Source organism: Erpetoichthys calabaricus, chromosome 2 (assembly GCF_900747795.2).
Source record: "Erpetoichthys calabaricus chromosome 2, fErpCal1.3, whole genome shotgun sequence".
Classification (NCBI taxonomy): domain Eukaryota; kingdom Metazoa; phylum Chordata; class Cladistia; order Polypteriformes; family Polypteridae; genus Erpetoichthys; species Erpetoichthys calabaricus.
In genome coordinates this window covers 261,961,608-261,984,572 of record NC_041395.2, presented here as the reverse complement: position 1 = coordinate 261,984,572, position 22,965 = coordinate 261,961,608, and the positions used below count along the sequence as shown (strand labels likewise).

At 40.3% G+C, this 22,965-nt stretch overlaps 1 protein-coding gene across 5 annotated transcripts in view; it reads right to left on the bottom strand.

Moving 5' to 3' along the window:
- Window positions 1-21,511, bottom strand: part of LOC114645585 (interferon-induced protein with tetratricopeptide repeats 5-like) — a 29,522-nt gene extending 8,011 nt beyond the window's left edge. Inside the window, exons 1-3 of one of the 5 annotated variants that reach the window (XR_007934152.1) lie at window positions 21,395-21,511; window positions 16,942-18,756; window positions 2,595-2,985 (exon numbers count right to left, since the gene is read on the bottom strand). Coding sequence is in view for 2 of the 5 variants with exons in the window: in XM_051923094.1 (XP_051779054.1) it covers window positions 3,407-4,814; window positions 21,395-21,399 (1,413 nt within the window). In the remaining 3 variants the exon portion in view is untranslated. Of the gene's footprint in view, window positions 1-2,594; window positions 4,815-16,534; window positions 18,757-21,394 lie in introns of those variants that run through there. The other 4 variants (XR_007934151.1, XR_007934150.1, XM_051923094.1 and 1 more) reach the window with 4 other exon arrangements.
- Between the last annotated feature and the right edge of the window lie 1,454 nt (window positions 21,512-22,965).

The following is a 22,965-nucleotide window of genomic DNA, read 5'->3' as shown; positions in this document are numbered from 1 at the left end:
ATGCAGGTATTTTGCTAGCCGTTCACTCTAATGAGTCCACACCCTACTTGGCTTTGCTGGGGCTGGCAAGAGGAAAACAATCAACATCACAGTGAAGACTGTTGAGAGCCCCTAAATTGTTATGGATCAGAAGGGTGATCCATGGGTAATGTTTGCTGGAACACACGTTGGGGTCTCATCAACCCTCATCTGGGTGAGGGTGTATGATGTTGAAAGACCCAAAACATGTAATGACCCCAGGATACATCACTGATGATGTGTCCCAGCATATCCATTCATGAGAATTCATCTCAGAGTCACTCTAATGTTTGTGCAAGACTCATTTCGTATTTTATTTATTAATCTTATTAAATATTTTTCTCATATTGTAAAACATGAATGATAAATGTCCAATATATGAGTGAGCATGGGTGTGTATCCTGTGAAGGTTTAGCAGTCCACTCAGGATTGGTGCTCTCCTTGAACCGAACACTCAAGCACCCACAATTAATGTAGTTTTATACCATCTTATAACAAATTCTGCAGTTAATAATTATATATACAGGTACATGCACACATACTCTCAGACCCACATAATACAAATCAAGATCATAGGATCCTAATGGCATAACCTCAGATAGGGTGCCAGCCCATTGCAGGGCACACACCCACCCAACATGGACCAGTTCAGAATGACCAGTTAACCTAACATGCATGTCTTTAGGAATGTGGGAGGAAATCTGATGAACGATGGGGACAGCATCCAGACTCCTCACAGAGAACAACCAGGTGTATGATTTGAACCCAGGATGCTTTCTTAGTGAGACAGAGGTGCTTACCAGTGTGCCACCAGATTAACAAGTACAACAGAAGTAAAGCTGTCACAGTTTTTAAAATAAAGATGTTTAATTGTATTATAGTTATAGTTATAATGAAATAATCTATTTAATGCCCATGTTCTACAGCAAAAAAAATATCTACACTTGCAGTGTGTGCTTTTGTGTATAAACCATGGCCACCAAAAGGAATGGACACAAACCACAGCTAAAGAAACAAGGAGTTTCATTTCACTCCTTTCTATAGTGTTTTTTCTCCATATGTTTATTGGTAAAGACAATGAATAACTCTATTATAAAATTTCTCATGTAGCACTAAAATCTACAAAAGCCAAGATATTTTCTAAATCCAAACCAGTGTTGTCAAGTTGTAGGGTTGTTCTCAGGTTCAAAAACATCTTTGCTTTGTTTAACATTTATTTTGCTCTTCTGTTATCTAAAGCTATGTGAATTCAGTATTTATTTTTATTTACATAATCTGTGTATCAGGATAACATTTCCTTTTCTCCTAAAAATGGCTCAGGCTCATGTAATGTTTTTCTGACCTCAACGGATACCTAGACATCTGCAAAAAAAGGTTTTACACCACAGAATAATGGTCTCTGAGCTCCAGCTTGACACATTTACCCAGCATACTCTTAGAACCTCAGTAGAATAGTCATTAGAATGGACCATTTGGAGGTGTCTATAACATAAGCCCTAGATCCAGTTGGGGTGACAGGAACCATTCTCATTGAGACAGAGATGTGACAGTTGTGATGGAAATCACGGGGGCATCAGTGAGCCCCAGACACCAAAACACAAATGCACAGAGTCCCGAGTTCAACTAATGGAGTGTTTATTCAACACACTTCTACAAAGTAATAAAAGCACAAGCACTAATATCCTTTCTCTCTCTGTACAGTTCGCCTCTCCTTTCACCACTGCACTGTCCTCCTCCACTTCAGTGTTGCTTTACATCCTCTCAGCTCCCACTCACCTGGACAAGGGAGTGTGGTCCCATTTATTAAGGACCCGGGAATACTTCTGTTGCCAGGGACACTACCCAATGGAAGGACTCCCATGTGATACGGAAGTCCCATTTTGTGGCATCCATGGTCCCCAGCAGGGCTGCATTGCTGGACTACATCTCACAGCATTCTCTACTGGTTCCGAAATTGGTGCCGATATGGAGGACTGCTGTTATCTCATTTTTTGGTTGAATAAAAAGTCCCCAGCAATACCTTCCACTTCCAGTGGGCTGTCCGCCCATCTCCTCCAACCATCACTTCCGGGTCTGGCTCCTTCCTTTCTCTTGGTCAGGATGCCCATCTGCCTGTTCGGAGCCTCCCATCCGGGTAAGGAACCATCCCCTTCTCTGGTTGGGATGTCCGTCCAACCCATGTGGCATTCACACGGTCGAGGAATTGTTTTGGATACCTGGACTAAGAATATGTAACAGACTGGTGTAAAGACAGCCAACACTGCCTGGAACTTACAAGCTTGGATATAAAATTCAGTGGATCATGGCTTCCTACCAGAAATAACAGATAAGTGAAGGAAATCACCCGAGAGAGAGATATGGAAGTTTAGAGAATTGGTTAATCTGGAAAGCAATCAGGCTCACTGCTCTCTCTTATCGTCAGTTATTCTCCTCAGCACAGGGGAGCCCATGCAGACCAAGATGTATTTTTATTTATCTATTGTATGTGCCAAGGTTGCTTCCCAGTCACCTTCATTTGTCTAAACTGTAAGGTGTTCATTTCTCAGTATTTATTGCAATGTGAGGCAAAGCAATGCTCATTCATGAATGTTCTTATTTATTAATTGGTTAATAAGGTGCTGCAGTAAAGTGAGGTACAAACTTTCATGGTACATAAGATATGTGCACACATCATTCAAAGCTTTTAGAAAAGTTCAAGTTAAACAGTTAAAGAGTGCATTTTTAAGTTTTACACTATGTATTAATTGATACTGCATTTGTAAGCATTTTGTTCTGATGTGTGAGCGAAGGCTGGGAGATGGTGTAATCGTCAGTCCTTTCATCCATCCATCCACCCATCTTCTGAACAAACTTGCTGAAGTCCAGAGTGGTAGCCATGAAGCAGGTGTCATCCCTTCAGTTCATCTTACTTAATAGAAGAGTCAGGGGTTGTCTGACTGAAAAATAAGGCACTCTGAGTCTGGTGGACTCATGAAGAAGCTACTGGAAACTACAAAAAGAGAAAGTCCTGTTTTAATACTGTATAATGGATATCCTTTCACTTGATTTGGCCTTTTCCTTTCACAGGATTATATTATATGCAGTATATGGAGCGTGTATGGAGGTTAGAAAGCATTCAGTCTACTAAACAATTGTCCAATAAAAATCACAAAAAATATAGTTATTTTTGAGAAAGTTAGTAACAATGAAGAGCATCTCATTTGTTGCATCAAAGGTGTTCAAAGCTAAGCATCTTCTGTAAATCAAATGGATGATGGGTTTACTAGATTGGATCTACAACTTCCTTTGTTTGAAAAGTCATTTCCAAATGAATATATGATGAAAATAATATCGTAGACTGTGCTCACTTCACACACAGAAGGAAGTTGCCTTCAGAATCCAATGACTTTTATTCCAGCTTGAGCCGCAATTCACAAAGAGCACTTAGGTAGTCTTCGTTCCCCGGGTCATTGAGCAAAGCTTTCTCAAAGCACTCAACTGCTAACATTTCTTGCTTTCTATGTTGATGAACCAAGCCCAGGAGACCATATGCTTCCCCATCTTTTGGATACCAGCCAATGCATCTCTTTGCAATCCTTTCCAGTTGCTGTAGGCACCTTTCTTTGTCTTGTGTCTCTTTTCTACATGATAAGCCTGCTTTGTACTGCTTAATTGCAAGAACCTCCGATTGTTTGTATTTAAAGAGGAAATCTCCATAACACCGATGTTTCATTGCAATGTCTTCTTCACAGGTATTCTGCATTTCACATGTTTTCTGGAACAATTCTTCAGCTTTTTGAAAGTCTTTTGACAATGCATACATCTTGGCCAGTTCCAGTTGTGCATTAAAAAAGAAATGCTTCAACTTACATGCTTTTTCCAGATGCTGGATGCTCATCTCGATAATAGGTCTTCTCAGCAAAGGTTGCAATTTGAATATTTTGTTCCTGTAACAGAGGCCAATCTGATGGTGCATAAAAGCAGAATTGGGCATCTTTTCCAAAGCTCTTTTTAGGAGTTTAATAGATTCATCTTCACATCCAGTATTTCGTAACCCCTTTGCTACATAGCGAATTACATACGGCTCATCTGGGGCAAGAGTCAGAGCTTTCTCAAGGAGTTTAATTCCTTCATCACGCTGCTCCAAATATATGAGCTTTAAACCAAGGAGGACCACAATATGAGCATCTTCTGGATTCAACTCCATGGCACGCTTTAGTTGTTTTAAGGCAAGTGATTCTTCCATTGAAATTATGTCAAAGGACTCAGTACGATACAGTGCCATTGCATAACCTTTGATCCATTCTGGGTCATCTGGCTCTTGCGCAAGAGCTTTCTGAAAATAAACTATTGCTTCTTTATAGTATTTCCTTGCAAACCTGAAGTAACACCATCCTTTCTCTCCATCCACGATGGAAAGAGGAGCAGAATAGCAAGAAGCTGATGGGATATTCTTGCAGATGTCTTCGATCTTTGATAAGAAGTCTTGAGCCTTACTGATGTCTCCCATGTGATAATATAGCCAGGCATAGTTGCCGTACGTAACCAATACCCATTTTTCAAATTCATCTTCATGGTCTTTCTTCGCATAATCTTCTGCTTGCTTAAGATAAGCAAGTGCATCTTCATTACATCCCTGCATGTACTTCGCATAAGCCAAAAAATTGAAAGATCTTACTTTCTCAGTAGGCACTCGTATAAAATCTAACAATCGTTGAACCAGATATTCGAGATCTACAGCCTCCTTTTCCAAGCCCCATGTGAAGTAACATTCTAACTGCATCAGCTTAGATTTAATGTCTTTGTCTTCTGAAGAACTGAGAAAAAGAAGAATTAAAAAGTAAGTACATTGGAAATGTGCAACATATGACCATGTACTCAAAACAGTATAAATGTTGGTTGGGTAAACATGTTTATGAAAGATGTAAGAGCAGCAAGTGCCAGCCACATTTGACAATTGTATCTTAATTCAACTATCAATAGTCTAATGGAGCAAGGCCTTTCATATTTATGACTGTTTGTTTATTATTGATCAAATGAAAATGTGTGGCATAATTAGTCTAAATTGATTCAAAGATATTAAATCTTTATTTTAATCAGAGAAAAATAATGTACATTAGGTATTCACAATGTACTTTAATAGACATTTGTCATACAATAGAAACATGTAAATGTTATGAAACTTCTTTAAATGCAGAAGCAGTAATAAAATTAACATCTTCCAACCTTTTAAAGTTATTGAATACAAGCCATGTTAAGTATGACCTGTCTTTCTAAGGTATCGTGATTTATATGACTATCCTTCTTAAATTATATAAATCAGAGAAGACAAAAAAAAAATTAATTATTTGATACAGTTTGATGGAAATTTGTCATATTTTTTCAGTGAACTTAGCAGTCTATATGTGTTTTATATCTTGTATAGATATTACAATATTATTAAAAATACCTGTTACTATTTCTTAATAATTCTTTCCCCACAGATATGCACAATTTAGGATGAGACAATTACATTTCAAATGTTTTAATGTTGGAACACAAGAAAAAAAGAGATGTCATAGCAAATTCATCTTCTTAGTCGTTTACTGTTCAGTGATCGTTCCTGCCTTGCATCCTATGGTTGCTGTTATAGGCTCCAGATGCCCCATGATCCTGCAATCTACAATTTACAAATTTGAAATACGGATAAACAAAGTCTTCTTTTCATAATAATACGTTACTCATTTGAGAAAATATGCTTCAAAGGAAAAACAGCTTCTTTTTTGACCGTATTGTCACTATGATGATAATCGCCTCATTGAGCCCCAGTACTGGTCCTCCGATGAAGAAGTTTAAGAACCCTTGATTTAGAGGAGTAAAGCGCATGCGTCGTGTTGTCAGCCTTTCACGTTTAAACGTAGCGCAAGTGAAAGTAGCACACATCTGATTTGTTCCATTAATCATAATAGATTGTTTAATTATTTGTTACATTTCGAATTTATGAACATATTAAATGAATACGGGTGTGACGTTGGGCGGCACAGTGGCGCAGTGGTAGCGCTGCTGCGTCGCAGTTAGGAGACCTCCAGCAGACCCCCGTGACCCTGTAGTTAGGATATAGCGGGTTGGATAATGGATGGATGGATGGATAATGGATGGATGGATGGATGGATGGGTATGACGTTAATCAGCATCCAGCTCTGCAAGCAGGTCCTCCAACTTGCACGAAAAACGTGGGGGTTGGTGGCTGGATTGGCTTTGTAGCCACCGTAAAAAAAAAAACCTCGGACTGTTCCCGTGTGCTGCTGAGGTATCACCCGTTCCACGGCTACACTCGAGTCTCAATCCGTTATTTCGTCGTGTGGTGGGTGCGCAACGGATCTGCATCCTTCCTATATACAGTATATAAAATGGCATAACCTGTACTATCTTTGCATTTTACACAATATACATAAAGTAGGCACACCATACGCCACATTTTACTGTTGAATCCGGGAATACTTTCGACAAATACGTTAATTCTCATACTTTAACTATTCGTTCAAACAAATACTTTCTTAAACTTTTACTTAAGTTGAAATATCAATGCAATACTTCAACATTTGCTAGAGTTATTTTTTGTTCGTTTATTTCTACTTTTACTTAAGTAAATTATGTGCTTCCTCCACCCCCGAGGCAAGCATATTAAGTCACACATCACGCACTGCCATTCTCTTACGCTGTTATGTAACGCGGTTTCTATAGTAACTTTAGGTAACCAAAAGACGACTTTAATGCAAACCAACTCCGCAAGCGACATCCTGTCTAATGTGCAACTCAATTGCTGGTCTTGGTGTTAGCATGGATCAGCCACCTCTCACGCCGCTTCAATTTCGCCTCCTGTTGTTGTATTTAGGACATTGAACGCTTGCCCAGTTTCTTCGTGGGATCCCTCGGTTTGCAACTGTTTTTCTACTACATGTCCGAAAAAGAGAGTGTTACTTCAGCCCGGCTCGTCAAGGCGGTGGACTGCTGTTTCAATACCTTTTTGCGGCTCTGTGTTGGACTGCATCTGAGGCTGCCTGATATGCTCGGACCCCCTGCGGTTTTAGTTCAATTAAGCGGTTTGCTTGATATTCAAGTTTACTTTACCACAATATGCATCACTAGAGCAAGGTATTCAGTGCTGCCAGCTTCTGTAAGCGTATCTACGACAATGCATTCTCTTCTCACATTCGTACTGTATCTACAGCACACAAAACTGTGACAGTTCACTAGCTAAATACATTTTATTGGGCGGCTTAAGCTTCGATCGTAACCACTATACTTCGATACAATACTTGCATTATATACAGAATATATACTATATTTGAAAAGCTAGCCACGATAACCATTCCGCACAGCAAAACGACTTGTGCAGATCTGTCAAAATGCACGGCTTTTCTATCACTGTTCCTCAAATATCGCTCTGCGTACTGCAATAAATACAGATTAAGGTTAAGATAGCGCACTTACCACATGGCTGGCGTCTGAAGTTGTTCTGTGGCAGAGGTGGGTCGGGGATTTGTTTCTTTTGCAGCAAGCGGTTACGCAGCAAGCTTGTCGTTTGTTACTTTTGCGTCCAAAATGATAAATGAAACTTAAATGCAGATATTTTAGTAATTGAAACTAACCCCATTGTGTATTAGCCAAATAAATTAATTACAAAAAAAAAAGGATTGCAGTCTTTGTGGTCAGTTTGAGTATTAAGCTAATATGCCTTTGGGATTTGGCAGGGCACATCCTATATTCATTTTATAGGTTTATATTGAGCCATTATTGTCATGTGTACGGGTAGTTTAAAAGTGTTAATCAGCATAGTACATATATCTGTAATAATAATATTAATCATGGACCGAGGCTATTTTCTGAACCCACTGTGTAACACAGTGCTGTCAGAACAGTGCTAGCAAGGAGTTGGAGCCAAACCTCACAGCACTGAATACAACAACAACAACATTTATTTAAAAAGCACATTTTCATACAAAAAAAGTAGCTCAAAGTGCTTTACATAATGAAGAAAAGAAAAATAAAAGAAAGTAAGAAATTAAAATAAGACAACATTACTTAACATAGAAAAAGAGTAAGGTCCAATGGCTAGGGGGGACAGAAAAAAAAAACAAAACTCCAGACAGCTGGAGAAAAAAATTAAATCTGCAGGGGTTCCAGGCCACGAGACCACCCAGTCCCCTCTGGGCATCCTACCTAACATAAATGAAATAGTCCTCTTTGTATTTAGGGTTCTCACGGAAGGACTTGATGATGATGGTCATGCAGACTTCTGGCTTTTAATCCATCACTGTTGGAACATCACGGTGCTTTGAGTAAGTAGAAAAGGAAACAGAAGAGAGAGTAGGGGTTAGTACAGATTTTAGAGCCACCATGAATAGTTATTATAATGAACTGGATATACAGAGTATCAGGATTAAATTACAGTTATGAGAAGGCCATGTTTAAATAATGTGTTTTCAGCAGTTTTTTGAAGTTAGTTAGTACAAGTTAGGAGCCAAATCATTCCACTGCAGAGCATACAGACACATCAGCTAGACTATTTTGAGTGTATCTGGGAAAGAAAGAAAGAAAGAAAGAAAGAAAGAAAGAAAGAAAGAAAGAAAGAAAGAAAGAAAGAAAGAAAGAAAATGCATTTCAAAATCAAGGGAAAATAGAAATGTGCAGTTCTCCTTATTGACCACAAATACAATCCTGTCATTCATCTTTAAAGGTAAATTACTACACCAGTGACGCTGTTCTGATTGTCAAGAACTGAGCGACCCCAAATCTTTCAAAACTCTGTTCAATACCCCAACATATTTACATATTGTCTTTAAATGCTGCATTTTTAAAAGCACTTTACTGGGTTGTGTGGTTTCTTGTAGAGTCATTGCTTGATGAAGAACCATTTCACTCTGTTAAGGCTTCTCTGCACGTGAAGTTGGTTCTTTAGACATTTGAAAGGTTCCTAATTTGTGGACAAAGGAAAAATCTTTAATGTCTAGTAGGTGTTGTAGCAGGATATGTGTGTTTTGTTCATTGTGACTTTGAAATAATAACACTGATCTTTTAGTAAACAAAATGCCAGTAACAGAAAATGACGTACGTCAGCACATGAATATTTTCTAGTTTTACAAATGTTTAGCAGAACGTTTATGTTGATTGGTTAGCTCACATAATCTTTAATAAAACAGGCAAGTTTCTGTTTCTTAAGCACCACTCTTCACAGTGCATATTAGTCAGCGATATGAAAGGCGCAGATCTTTAACCCACATTTCTTGATCTCTGCTACTTTATCTGGGACTGTCATATGTGAACGTTAGAGACCCAGGTTGACCCTAACAAGTGTGAATAAACAAATCCTACTGAATTCTTAACACATGACTCTCCAGACCTCTTTATGTGAAAGATGCTCATGTCACCATTTCTTCCTTTTCTTTCTTATTGCCTTTAGAGCACAAATGAAGAGGCTGTCATCACTCGTTAGAGGTCTTCAGTCTACGTAGTAACTGCTTTCTGCACTCATTCTTTGGTCTTCAGGTATCTCTCATTCCAATACTTGCCAGGCTCCACTATCATCACATATGAGTTTCTATTTGTAGTCTTCATGTATGACTTTTAGAGAAAGTTCCTTCTTCTCGCTTTGTAAGACACTTGTAATTGTATTACCTGCATCTTATTCACTATTGGACCATGGTCTCGGATTTGGAGGTGCTGATTCTCATCATCCGAGACCATGGTCCTCAGCCGGAAAAGGGTGGAGTGCCCTCTCAGGGTTGGTAGCGAGATCCTGCCCGAAGTGGAGGAGTTCAAGTATCTCGGGGTCTTGTTCACGAGTGAGGGAAGAATGGAGCGTGAGATCGACAGGCGGATCGGTGAGGCATCCGCAGTAATGCGGGCGCTGCATCGGTCTGTCGTGGTGAAAAAGGAGCTGAGCCGCAAGGCGAAGCTCTCAATTTACCAGTCGATCTATGTTCCTACCCTCACCTATGGTCATGAGCTATGGGTAGTGACCGAAAGAACGAGATCGCGAATACAAGCGGCTGAAATGAGTTTCCTCCGCAGGGTGTCTGGGCTTTCCCTTAAAGATAGGGTGAGAAGCTCAGTCATCCAGGAGGGGCTCAGAGTAGAGCCGCTGCTCCTCCGCATCGAGAGGAGTCAGATGAGGTGGATCGGGCATCTGATCAGGATGCCTCCTGGACGCCTCCCTGGTGAGGTGTTCCGGGCACGTCTAACCGGGAGGAGGCCCCGGGGAAGACCCAGGACACACTGGAGGGACTATGTCTCTCGGCTGACCTGGGAACGCTTTGGGATTCTCCCGGAAGAGCTAGAAGAAGTGGCCGAGGAGAGGGAAGTCTGGGCATCTCTGCTCAAGCTGCTGCCCCCGCGACCCGACCTCGGATAAGCGGAAGACAATGGATGGATGGATGGATTATTCACTATTGTGATATCTCCCATATTAACCACATTATTATACAGATAGAGAGGTAACTCTTGTTCTTATTGTGATCAAAATTTTATTAAATTAAAACCAATGCTTTAAATTGAAACCATTCTAAGAAGAATTGCAATAAGCATTCCACAAGTTCACGCTCTCTCACTCCACAGTTTTCAGCAACAAGGTCCCAGTGGGAGTAGATAAAGTGAATTATTAAACAGATGCTGCAGCCCAACTTCTGATAGGATGACACCATCTTCACAGCAATGTCCTCTTCATGTTCAATTCTCTTGTTTTTCAGGAAATTTGCACAAACTTGTTTAAAAGTCCCACACACACTTTTGCTCACAATGGAGCATTTGTCAACAAAGTGATTGTCCTTGAGATGTTCTTGTATTTGTGATCCAAAGAAAGCCAACTCCGATATTTTGCCTCACTTAGACTAGGAAACCTTTCCCATAGGTAGCAGAAACAATGTCCCCTGTCAGAAGTTGTTTTCTATATCTAAAAAACTACAGCTAAAGATCAATTTTCATGGTCATATTTGTGTACAGGGAATCCAAATTAGGGGGACCTAGTCTATTTTGGTCCAGGAAACATTTTGTCTGTTGTGTAATATGTAAATTACTTTGTGTAAATTTGTTATTTATCATTAATGTCTTTTTAAATTAGTTTCATCAAAACACATTTTAACACTAATCAAGGCAGAGATACGTGTTTTTTTAGCAGAAATCGTATCATGTGATATCTCTAATATTTCTGTCATCTTGCATTGTGGATACTTATCCTTTTATATTCATCACTTCTCAACTCTCATCATTCCCTATTAACTTATTGTTCTCATTATTCTACAATTTCTTACCCAGTCCTGCAAACCTTAAAGAGTGATACCCCAGCATGCACTCTCTGTCCAGGAAGAGGATTATGGGAGCACATCCTCAGCAGCTGCCTACTGGTGGTGCCATGACCAGGCACTGAAGGCACTGGCAGAGAGCACTACTTTGGCCATTAGCACCAGCAAACAATGTGACCAGAGGAAGCACATCTCCTTTGTCAGAGCTGGAGTACAGCCCCATCATCAGCACAGATCATTATCATCATCAGAGCTAGTCAATATCATGTCAAACTGGTTGCTTTAAGTTGACTTGGAATGGCAGCTGAAGGTTCCTGACCACACATGAACAAATTGACCGTGGTTGGATTTAGGCCTTTTTTTTACCTGAGGGAACCATAACGAGGAGGTGAATGAGCAGAAGTGGGCCACATACCAGGAGCTGGTGAGCAGTGCCAGAGTCAAGGATGGAAGGCTCTCTGATAGCCCATTGAAGTAGGATGCAGGGATTTTGCTAGCCGTTCACTCTAATAAGTCCACACCCTACTTGGCTTTGCTGGGGCTGGCAAGAGGAAAGCAATCAACATCACAGTGAAGACTGTTGAGAGCCCCTAAATTTTTTGGATCAGAAGGGTGATCCATGGGTAATGTTTGCTGGAACACACGTTGGGGTCTCATCAACCCTCATCTGGGTGAGGGTGTATGATGTTGAAAGACCAAAAACATGCAATGACCCCAGGATACATCACTGATGATGTGTCCCAGCATATCCATTCATGAGAATCCATCTCAGAGTCACTCTAATGTTTGTGCAAGACTCATTTCTTATTTTATTTATTAATCTTATTAAATATTTTTCTCATATTGTAAAACATGAATGATAAATGTCCAATATATGAGTGAGCATGGGTGTGTATCCTGTGAAGGTTTAGCAGTCCACTCAGGATTGGTGCTTTCCTTGAACCGAACACTCAAGCACCCACAATTAATGTAGTCTTATACCGTCGTAGAACAAATTCTGCAGTTAATAATTATATATACAGGTACATGCACACATACTCTCAGACCCACATAATACAAATCAAGATCATAGGATCCTAAAGGCATAACCTTAGAGAGGGTGCCAGCCCATTGCAGGGCACACACCCACCCAACATGGACCAGTTCAGAATGACCAGTTAACCTAACATGCATGTCTTTAGGAATGTGGGAGGAAATCTGATGAAAGATGGGGACAGCATCCAGACTCCTCACAGAGAACAACCAGGTGTATGATTTGAACCCAGGCTGAGAATGCTCTGAGACAATGTTTTGGAACTACAGACTGGGATATCCTGCAGGGATCACATAGTGAGAACATTGAGGAGGTTGTTGACTGCACTACTGACTACATCAACTTCTGTATGGACATTGTAGTTCCAGTAAGAACAGTACGCTGCTATGCTAACAACAAGCCATGGATTACAAGTGACATCAAGGGCCTTTTGAACCAGAAGAAAAGGGCCTTTAAAGACGGTGATCAGCATGAGCTCAAGCACGTGCAGAAGAAACTCCGAGTCCAGCTCAGGGCGGCAAAAGACCAGTACAGGAGAAAGCTGGAGCAGAAGTTGCAGAACAACAGCATGAAGGAAGTGTGGGATGGGATGAAAATCATCACTGGCTGCAGCTCAAAGCGGGGTACCACCATCGAGAGAGACGTGAAGAGAGCAAACCAAATGAACATCTTCTTTAACAGGTTTGACCACCCTAACCCACTCTCACCTCGGAGTACTGCACTCTCTACACATCCTTCTGCTGATAACAACATAGGAGAGACATCCCCACCCACAATTACAGCAGCGCAAGTGAGCAGAGAGCTGAGGAAACTTCGTGCCAGCAAAGCAGCAGGTCCAGATGGAGTATCGCCACGACTGCTGAAGGTCTGTGCATCAGAGCTGGGGGGTCCTCTACAGCGCATCTTCAACCTGAGCCTGGAACAGCGGAGAGTCCCGAGGCTTTGGAAAACATCTTGCATCACCCCAGTCCCAAAGGTATCACGTCCTGGTGAGCTGAATGACTTCCGGCCTGTCGCTCTAACATCACATGTGATGAAAACCATGGAGCGGCTGCTGCTTCACCACCTGAGGCCACAGGTTCAACACGCCCTCGACCCTCTGCAGTTCGCATACCAGGAGAAGGTGGGAGCGGAAGATGCCATCATCTATATGCTACATCGATCCCTCTCCCACTTGGACAGAGGCAGTGGCGCTGTAAGAATTATGTTTCTAGACTTCTCTAGCGCCTTCAACACCATCCAACCTCTGCTCCTTAGGGACAAGCTGACAGAGATGGGAGTAGATTCATACCTGGTGGCATGGATCGTGGACTATCTTACAAACAGACCTCAGTATGTGCGTCTCGGGAATTGCAGATCTGACATTGTGGTCAGCAACACAGGAGCGCTGCAGGGGACTGTACTTTCTCCGGTCCTGTTCAGCCTATATACATCGGACTTCCAATATAACTCGGAGTCCTGCCACGTGCAAAGGTTTGCTGATGACACTGCTACCGTGGGCTGCATCAGGAGTGGGCAGGAGGAGGAGTATAGAAACCTCATCAAGGACTTTGTTAAATGGTGCGACTTAAACCACCTACAAATGAACACCAGCAAAACCAAGGAACTGGTGGTGGATTTTAGGAGGCCCAGGCCCCTCATGGACCCCATGATCGTTAGAGGTGACTGTGTGCAGAGGGTGCAGACCTATAAATACCTGGGAGTGCAGCTGGACGATAAATTGGACTGGACTGCCAATACTGATTCTCTGTGCAAGAAAGGACAGAGCCGCCTGTACTTCCTTAGAAGACTGGCATCCTTCAACATCTGCAGTAAGATGCTGCAGATGTTCTATCAGATGGTTGTGGCGAGTGCCCTCTTCTACGCAGTGGTGTGCTGGGGAGGCAGCATTAAGAAGAAGGACGCCTCACGTCTGGACAAACTGGTGAGGAAGGCAGGCTCTATTGTTGGCATGGAGCTGGACGGTTTGACATCCGTAGCAGAGCAACGGGCACCCAAGAGGCTCCTATCAATTATGGAGAATCCACTACATCCATTAAACAGTGTCATCTCCAGACAGAGGAGCAGTTTCAGCGACAGACTGCTGTCACTGTCCTGCTCCACTGACAGACTGAGAAGATCATTCCTCCCCCAAACTATGCGACTCTTCAATTCCACCAGAGGGGGTAAACGTTGAACATTATTCAAATTATTGTCTGTTTTTTACCTGCATTTTTTATTACTCTTTAATTTAATATTTTTTGCTTCTGGAGTATGTGAATTTCCCCCTGGGATTAATAAAGTATCTATCTATCTATCTATCTATCTATCTATCTATCTATCTATCTATCTATCTATCTATCTATCTATCTATCTATCTATCTATCTATCTATCTATCTATCTATCTATCTATCTATCTATCAGAATGCTTTCTGTGTGAGACAGAGGTGCTAACCAGTGTGCCACCACATTAACAAGTACAACAGAAGTAAAGCTGTCACAGTTTTTGAAATAATAAAATAAAGATGTTTAATTGTATTATAGTTATAGTTATAATGAAATAATCTATTTAATGCCCATGTTCTACAGCAAAAAAAAAATATCTACACTTGCAGTGTGTGCTTTTGTGTATAAACCATGGCCACCAAAAGGAATGGACACAAACCACAGCTAAAGAAACAAGGAGTTTCATTTCACTCCTTTCTATAGTGTTTTTTCTCCATTTGTTTATTGGTAAAGACAATGAATAACTCTGTTATAAAATTTCTCGTGTAGCACTAAAATCTACAAAAGCCAAGATATTTTCTAAATCCAAACCAGTGTTGTCAAGTTATAGGGTTGTTCTCAGGTTCAAAAACGTCTTTGCTTTGTTTAACATTTATTTTGCTCTTCTGTTATCTAAAGCTATGTGAATTCAGGTATTTTATTTTTATTTACATAATCTGTGTATCAGGATAGCATTTCCTTTTCTCCTAAAAATGGCTCAGGCTCATGTAATGTTTTTCTGACCTCAACGGATACCTAGACATCTGCAAAAAAAGGTTTTACACCACGGAATGATGGTCTCTGAGCTCCAGCTTGACACATTTACCCAGCATACTCTTAGAACCTCAGGAGAATAGTCATTAGAATGGACCATTTGGAGGTGTCTATAACATAAGCCCTAGATCCAGTTGGGGTGACAGGAACCATTCTCATTGAGACAGAGATGTGACAGTTGTGTTGGAAATCATGGGGGCATCAGTGAGCCCCAGACACCAAAACACAAATGCACAGAGAGTCCCGAGTTCAACTAATGGAGTGTTTATTCAACACACTTCTACAAAGTAATAAAAGCACAAGCACTAATATCCTTTCTCTCTCTGTACAGTTTGCCTCTCCTTTCACCACTGCACTGTCCTCCTCCACTTCAGTGTTGCTTTACATCCTCTCAGCTCCCACTCACCTGGACAAGGGAGTGTGGTCCCATTTATTAAGGACCTGGGAATACTTCTGTTGCCAGGGACACTACCCAATGGAAGGACTCCCATGTGATACGGAAGTCCCATTTTGTGGCATCCATGGTCCCCAGCAGGGCTGCATTGCTGGACTACATCTCACAGCATTCTCTACTGGTTCCGAAATTGGTGCCGATATGGAGGACTGCTGTTATCTCATTTTTTGGTTGAATAAAAAGTCCCCAGCAATACCTTCCACTTCCAGTGGGCTGTCCGCCCATCTCCTCCAACCATCACTTCCGGGTCTGGCTCCTTCCTTTCTCTTGGTCAGGATGCCCATCTGCCTGTTCGGAGCCTCCCATCCGGGTAAGGAACCATCCCCTTCTCTGGTTGGGATGTCCGTCCAACCCATGTGGCATTCACACGGTCGAGGAATTGTTTTGGATACCTGGACTAAGAATATGTAACAGACTGGTGTAAAGACAGCCAACACTGCCTGGAACTTACAAGCTTGGATATAAAATTCAGTGGATCATGGCTTCCTACCAGAAATAACAGATAAGTGAAGGAAATCACCCGAGAGAGAGATATGGAAGTTTAGAGAATTGGTTAATCTGGAAAGCAATCAGGCTCACTGCTCTCTCTTATCGTCAGTTATTCTCCTCAGCACAGGGGAGCCCATGCAGACCAAGATGTATTTTTATTTATCTATTGTATGTGCCAAGGTTGCTTCCCAGTCACCTTCATTTGTCTAAACTGTAAGGTGTTCATTTCTCAGTATTTATTGCAATGTGAGGCAAAGCAATGCTCATTCATGAATGTTCTTATTTATTAATTGGTTAATAAGGTGCTGCAGTAAAGTGAGGTACAAACTTTCATGGTACATAAGATATGTGCACACATCATTCAAAGCTTTTAGAAAAGTTCAAGTTAAACAGTTAAAGAGTGCATTTTTAAGTTTTACACTATGTATTAATTGATACTGCATTTGTAAGCATTTTGTTCTGATGTGTGAGCGAAGGCTGGGAGATGGTGTAATCGTCAGTCCTTTCATCCATCCATCCACCCATCTTCTGAACAAACTTGCTGAAGTCCAGAGTGGTAGCCATGAAGCAGGTGTCATCCCTTCAGTTCATCTTACTTTATCGAAGAGTCAGGGGTTGTCTGACTGAAAAATAAGGCACTCTGAGTCTGGTGGACTCATGAAGAAGCTACTGGAAACTACAAAAAGAGAAAGTCCTGTTTTAATACTGTATAATGGATATCCTTTCACTTGATTTGGCCTTTTCCTTTCACAGGATTATATTATATGCAGTATATGGAGCGTGTATGGAGGTTAGAAAGCATTCAGTCTACTAAACAATTGTCCAATAAAAATCACAAAAAATATACAGTTATTTTTGAGAAAGTTAGTAACAATGAAGAGCATCTCATTTGTTGCATCAAAGGTGTTCAAAGCTAAGCATCTTCTGTAAATCAAATGGATGATGGGTTTACTAGATTGGATCTACAACTTCCTTTGTTTGAAAAGTCATTTCCAAATGAATATATGATGAAAATAATATCGTAGACTGTGCTCACTTCACACACAGAAGGAAGTTGCCTTCAGAATCCAATGACTTTTATTCCAGCTTGAGCCGCAATTCACAAAGAGCACTTAGGTAGTCTTCGTTCCCCGGGTCATTGAGCAAAGCTTTCTCAAAGCACTCAACTGCTAACATTTCTTGCTTTCTATGTTGATGAACCAAGCCCAGGAGACCATATGCTTCCCCATCTTTTGGATACCAGCCAATGCATCTCTTTGCAATCCTTTCCAGTTGCTGTAGGCACCTTTCTTTGTCTTGTGTCTCTTTTCTACATGATAAGCCTGCTTTGTACTGCTTAATTGCAAGAACCTCCGATTGTTTGTATTTAAAGAGGAAATCTCCATAACACCGATGTTTCATTGCAATGTCTTCTTCACAGGTATTCTGCATTTCACATGTTTTCTGGAACAATTCTTCAGCTTTTTGAAAGTCTTTTGACAATGCATACATCTTGGCCAGTTCCAGTTGTGCATTAAAAAAGAAATGCTTCAACTTACATGCTTTTTCCAGATGCTGGATGCTCATCTCGATAATAGGTCTTCTCAGCAAAGGTTGCAATTTGAATATTTTGTTCCTGTAACAGAGGCCAATCTGATGGTGCATAAAAGCAGAATTGGGCATCTTTTCCAAAGCTCTTTTTAGGAGTTTAATAGATTCATCTTCACATCCAGTATTTCGTAACCCCTTTGCTACATAGCGAATTACATACGGCTCATCTGGGGCAAGAGTCAGAGCTTTCTCAAGGAGTTTAATTCCTTCATCACGCTGCTCCAAATATATGAGCTTTAAACCAAGGAGGACCACAATATGAGCATCTTCTGGATTCAACTCCATGGCACGCTTTAGTTGTTTTAAGGCAAGTGATTCTTCCATTGAAATTATGTCAAAGGACTCAGTACGATACAGTGCCATTGCATAACCTTTGATCCATTCTGGGTCATCTGGCTCTTGCGCAAGAGCTTTCTGAAAATAAACTATTGCTTCTTTATAGTATTTCCTTGCAAACCTGAAGTAACACCATCCTTTCTCTCCATCCACGATGGAAAGAGGAGCAGAATAGCAAGAAGCTGATGGGATATTCTTGCAGATGTCTTCGATCTTTGATAAGAAGTCTTGAGCCTTACTGATGTCTCCCATGTGATAATATAGCCAGGCATAGTTGCCGTACGTAACCAATACCCATTTTTCAAATTCATCTTCATGGTCTTTCTTCGCATAATCTTCTGCTTGCTTAAGATAAGCAAGTGCATCTTCATTACATCCCTGCATGTACTTCGCATAAGCCAAAAAATTGAAAGATCTTACTTTCTCAGTAGGCACTCGTATAAAATCTAACAATCGTTGAACCAGATATTCGAGATCTACAGCCTCCTTTTCCAAGCCCCATGTGAAGTAACATTCTAACTGCATCAGCTTAGATTTAATGTCTTTGTCTTCTGAAGAACTGAGAAAAAGAAGAATTAAAAAGTAAGTACATTGGAAATGTGCAACATATGACCATGTACTCAAAACAGTATAAATGTTGGTTGGGTAAACATGTTTATGAAAGATGTAAGAGCAGCAAGTGCCAGCCACATTTGACAATTGTATCTTAATTCAACTATCAATAGTCTAATGGAGCAAGGCCTTTCATATTTATGACTGTTTGTTTATTATTGATCAAATGAAAATGTGTGGCATAATTAGTCTAAATTGATTCAAAGATATTAAATCTTTATTTTAATCAGAGAAAAATAATGTACATTAGGTATTCACAATGTACTTTAATAGACATTTGTCATACAATAGAAACATGTAAATGTTATGAAACTTCTTTAAATGCAGAAGCAGTAATAAAATTAACATCTTCCAACCTTTTAAAGTTATTGAATACAAGCCATGTTAAGTATGACCTGTCTTTCTAAGGTATCGTGATTTATATGACTATCCTTCTTAAATTATATAAATCAGAGAAGACAAAAAAAAAATTAATTATTTGATACAGTTTGATGGAAATTTGTCATATTTTTTCAGTGAACTTAGCAGTCTATATGTGTTTTATATCTTGTATAGATATTACAATATTATTAAAAATACCTGTTACTATTTCTTAATAATTCTTTCCCCACAGATATGCACAATTTAGGATGAGACAATTACATTTCAAATGTTTTAATGTTGGAACACAAGAAAAAAAGAGATGTCATAGCAAATTCATCTTCTTAGTCGTTTACTGTTCAGTGATCGTTCCTGCCTTGCATCCTATGGTTGCTGTTATAGGCTCCAGATGCCCCATGATCCTGCAATCTACAATTTACAAATTTGAAATACGGATAAACAAAGTCTTCTTTTCATAATAATACGTTACTCATTTGAGAAAATATGCTTCAAAGGAAAAACAGCTTCTTTTTTGACCGTATTGTCACTATGATGATAATCGCCTCATTGAGCCCCAGTACTGGTCCTCCGATGAAGAAGTTTAAGAACCCTTGATTTAGAGGAGTAAAGCGCATGCGTCGTGTTGTCAGCCTTTCACGTTTAAACGTAGCGCAAGTGAAAGTAGCACACATCTGATTTGTTCCATTAATCATAATAGATTGTTTAATTATTTGTTACATTTCGAATTTATGAACATATTAAATGAATACGGGTGTGACGTTGGGCGGCACAGTGGCGCAGTGGTAGCGCTGCTGCGTCGCAGTTAGGAGACCTCCAGCAGACCCCCGTGACCCTGTAGTTAGGATATAGCGGGTTGGATAATGGATGGATGGATGGATGGATGGGTATGACGTTAATCAGCATCCAGCTCTGCAAGCAGGTCCTCCAACTTGCACGAAAAACGTGGGGGTTGGTGGCTGGATTGGCTTTGTAGCCACCGTAAAAAAAAAAACCTCGGACTGTTCCCGTGTGCTGCTGAGGTATCACCCGTTCCACGGCTACACTCGAGTCCCAATCCCGGTATTTCGTCGTGTGGTGGGTGCGCAACGGATCTGCATCCGTCCAATATACAGTATATAAAATGGCATAACCTGTACTATCTTTGCATTTTACACAATATACATAAAGTAGGCACACCATACGCCACATTTTACTGTTGAATCCGGGAATACTTTCGACAAATACGTTTATTCGCATACTTTAACTATTCGTTCAAACAAATACTTTCTTAAACTTTTACTTAAGTTGAAATATCAATGCAATACTTCAACATTTGCTAGAGTTATTTTTTGTTCGTTTATTTCTACTTTTACTTAAGTAAATTATGTGCTTCCTCCACCCCCGAGGCAAGCATATTAAGTCACACATCACGCACTGCCATTCTCTTACGCTGTTATGTAACGCGGTTTCTATAGTAACTTTAGGTAACCAAAAGACGACTTTGATGCAAACCAACTCCGCAAGCGACATCCTGTCTAATGTGCAACTCAATTGCTGGTCTTGGTGTTAGCATGGATCAGCCACCTCTCACGCCGCTTCAATTTCGCCTCCTGTTGTTGTATTTAGGACATTGAACGCTTGCCCAGTTTCTTCGTGGGATCCCTCGGTTTGCAACTGTTTTTCTACTACATGTCCGAAAAAGAGAGTGTTACTTCAGCCCGGCTCGTCAAGGCGGTGGACTGCTGTTTCAATACCTTTTTGCGGCTCTGTGTTGGACTGCATCTGAGGCTGCCTGATATGCTCGGACCCCCTGCGGTTTTAGTTCAATTAAGCGGTTTGCTTGATATTCAAGTTTACTTTACCACAATATGCATCACTAGAGCAAGGTATTCAGTGCTGCCAGCTTCTGTAAGCGTATCTACGACAATGCATTCTCTTCTCACATTCGTACTGTATCTACAGCACACAAAACTGTGACAGTTCACTAGCTAAATACATTTTATTGGGCGGCTTAAGCTTCGATCGTAACCACTATACTTCGATACAATACTTGCATTATATACAGAATATATACTATATTTGAAAAGCTAGCCACGATAACCATTCCGCACAGCAAAACGACTTGTGCAGATCTGTCAAAATGCACGGCTTTTCTATCACTGTTCCTCAAATATCGCTCTGCGTACTGCAAGGCATGCAGATTAAGGTTAAGATAGCGCACTTACCACATGGCTGGCGTCTGAAGTTGTTCTGTGGCAGAGGTGGGTCGGGGATTTGTTTCTTTTGCAGCAAGCGGTTACGCAGCAAGCTTGTCGTTTGTTACTTTTGCGTCCAAAATGATAAACGAAACTTAAATGCAGATATTTTAGTAATTGAAACTAACCCCATTGTGTATTAGCCAAATAAATTAATTACAAAAAAAAAAGGATTGCAGTCTTTGTGGTCAGTTTGAGTATTAAGCTAATATGCCTTTGGGATTTGGCAGGGCACATCCTATATTCATTTTATAGGTTTATATTAAGCCATTATTGTCATGTGTACGGGTAGTTTAAAAGTGTTAATCAGCATAGTACATATATCTGTAATAATAATATTAATCATGGACCGAGGCTATTTTCTGAACCCACTGTGTAACACAGTGCTGTCAGAACAGTGCTAGCAAGGAGTTGGAGCCAAACCTCACAGCACTGAGTACAACAACAACAACATTTATTTAAATAGCACATTTTCATACAAAAAAAGTAGCTCAAAGTGCTTTACATAATGAAGAAAAGAAAAATAAAAGAAAGTAAGAAATTAAAATAAGACAACATTACTTAACATAGAAAAAGAGTAAGGTCCAATGGCCAGCGGGGACAGAAAAAAAAACAAAACTCCAGACAGCTGGAGAAAAAAATAAAATCTGCAGGGGTTCCAGGCCACGAGACCACCCAGTCCCCTCTGGGCATCCTACCTAACATAAATGAAATAGTCCTCTTTGTATTTAGGGTTCTCACGGAAGGACTTGATGATGATGGTCATGCAGACTTCTGGCTTTTAATCCATCACTGTTGGAACATCACGGTGCTTTGAGTAGATGTGCCACCATGAAAAGGACACCGGAAAAGGAAACAGAAGAGAGAGTAGGGGTTAGTACAGATTTTAGAGCCACCATGAATAGTTATTATAATGAACTGGATATACAGAGTATCAGGATTAAATTACAGTTAAGTTATGAGAAGGCCATGTTAAAATAATGTGTTTTCAGCAGTTTTTTGAAGTTAGTTAGTACAAGTTAGGAGCCAAATCATTCCACTGCAGAGCATACAGACACATCAGCTAGACTATTTTGAGTGTATTTGGGAAAGAAAGAAAGAAAGAAAGAAAGAAAGAAAGAAAGAAAGAAAGAAAGAAAGAAAGAAAGAAAGAAAGAAAGAAAGAAAGAAAGAAAGAAAGAAAGAAAGAAAGAAAGAAAGAAAGAAAGAAAATGCATTTCAAAATCAAGGGAAAATAGAAATGTGCAGTTCTCCTTATTGACCACAAATACAATCCTGTCATTCATCTTTAAAGGTAAATTACTACACCAGTGACGCTGTTCTGATTGTCAAGAACTGAGCGACCCCAAATCTTTCAAAACTCTGTTCAATACCCCAACATATTTACAGATTGTCTTTAAATGCTGCATTTTTAAAAGCACTTTACTGGGTTGTGTGGTTTCTTGTAGAGTCATTGCTTGATGAAGAGCCATTTCACTCTGTAAAGGCTTCTCTGCACGTGAAGTTGGTTCTTTAGACATTTGAAAGGTTCCTAATTTGTG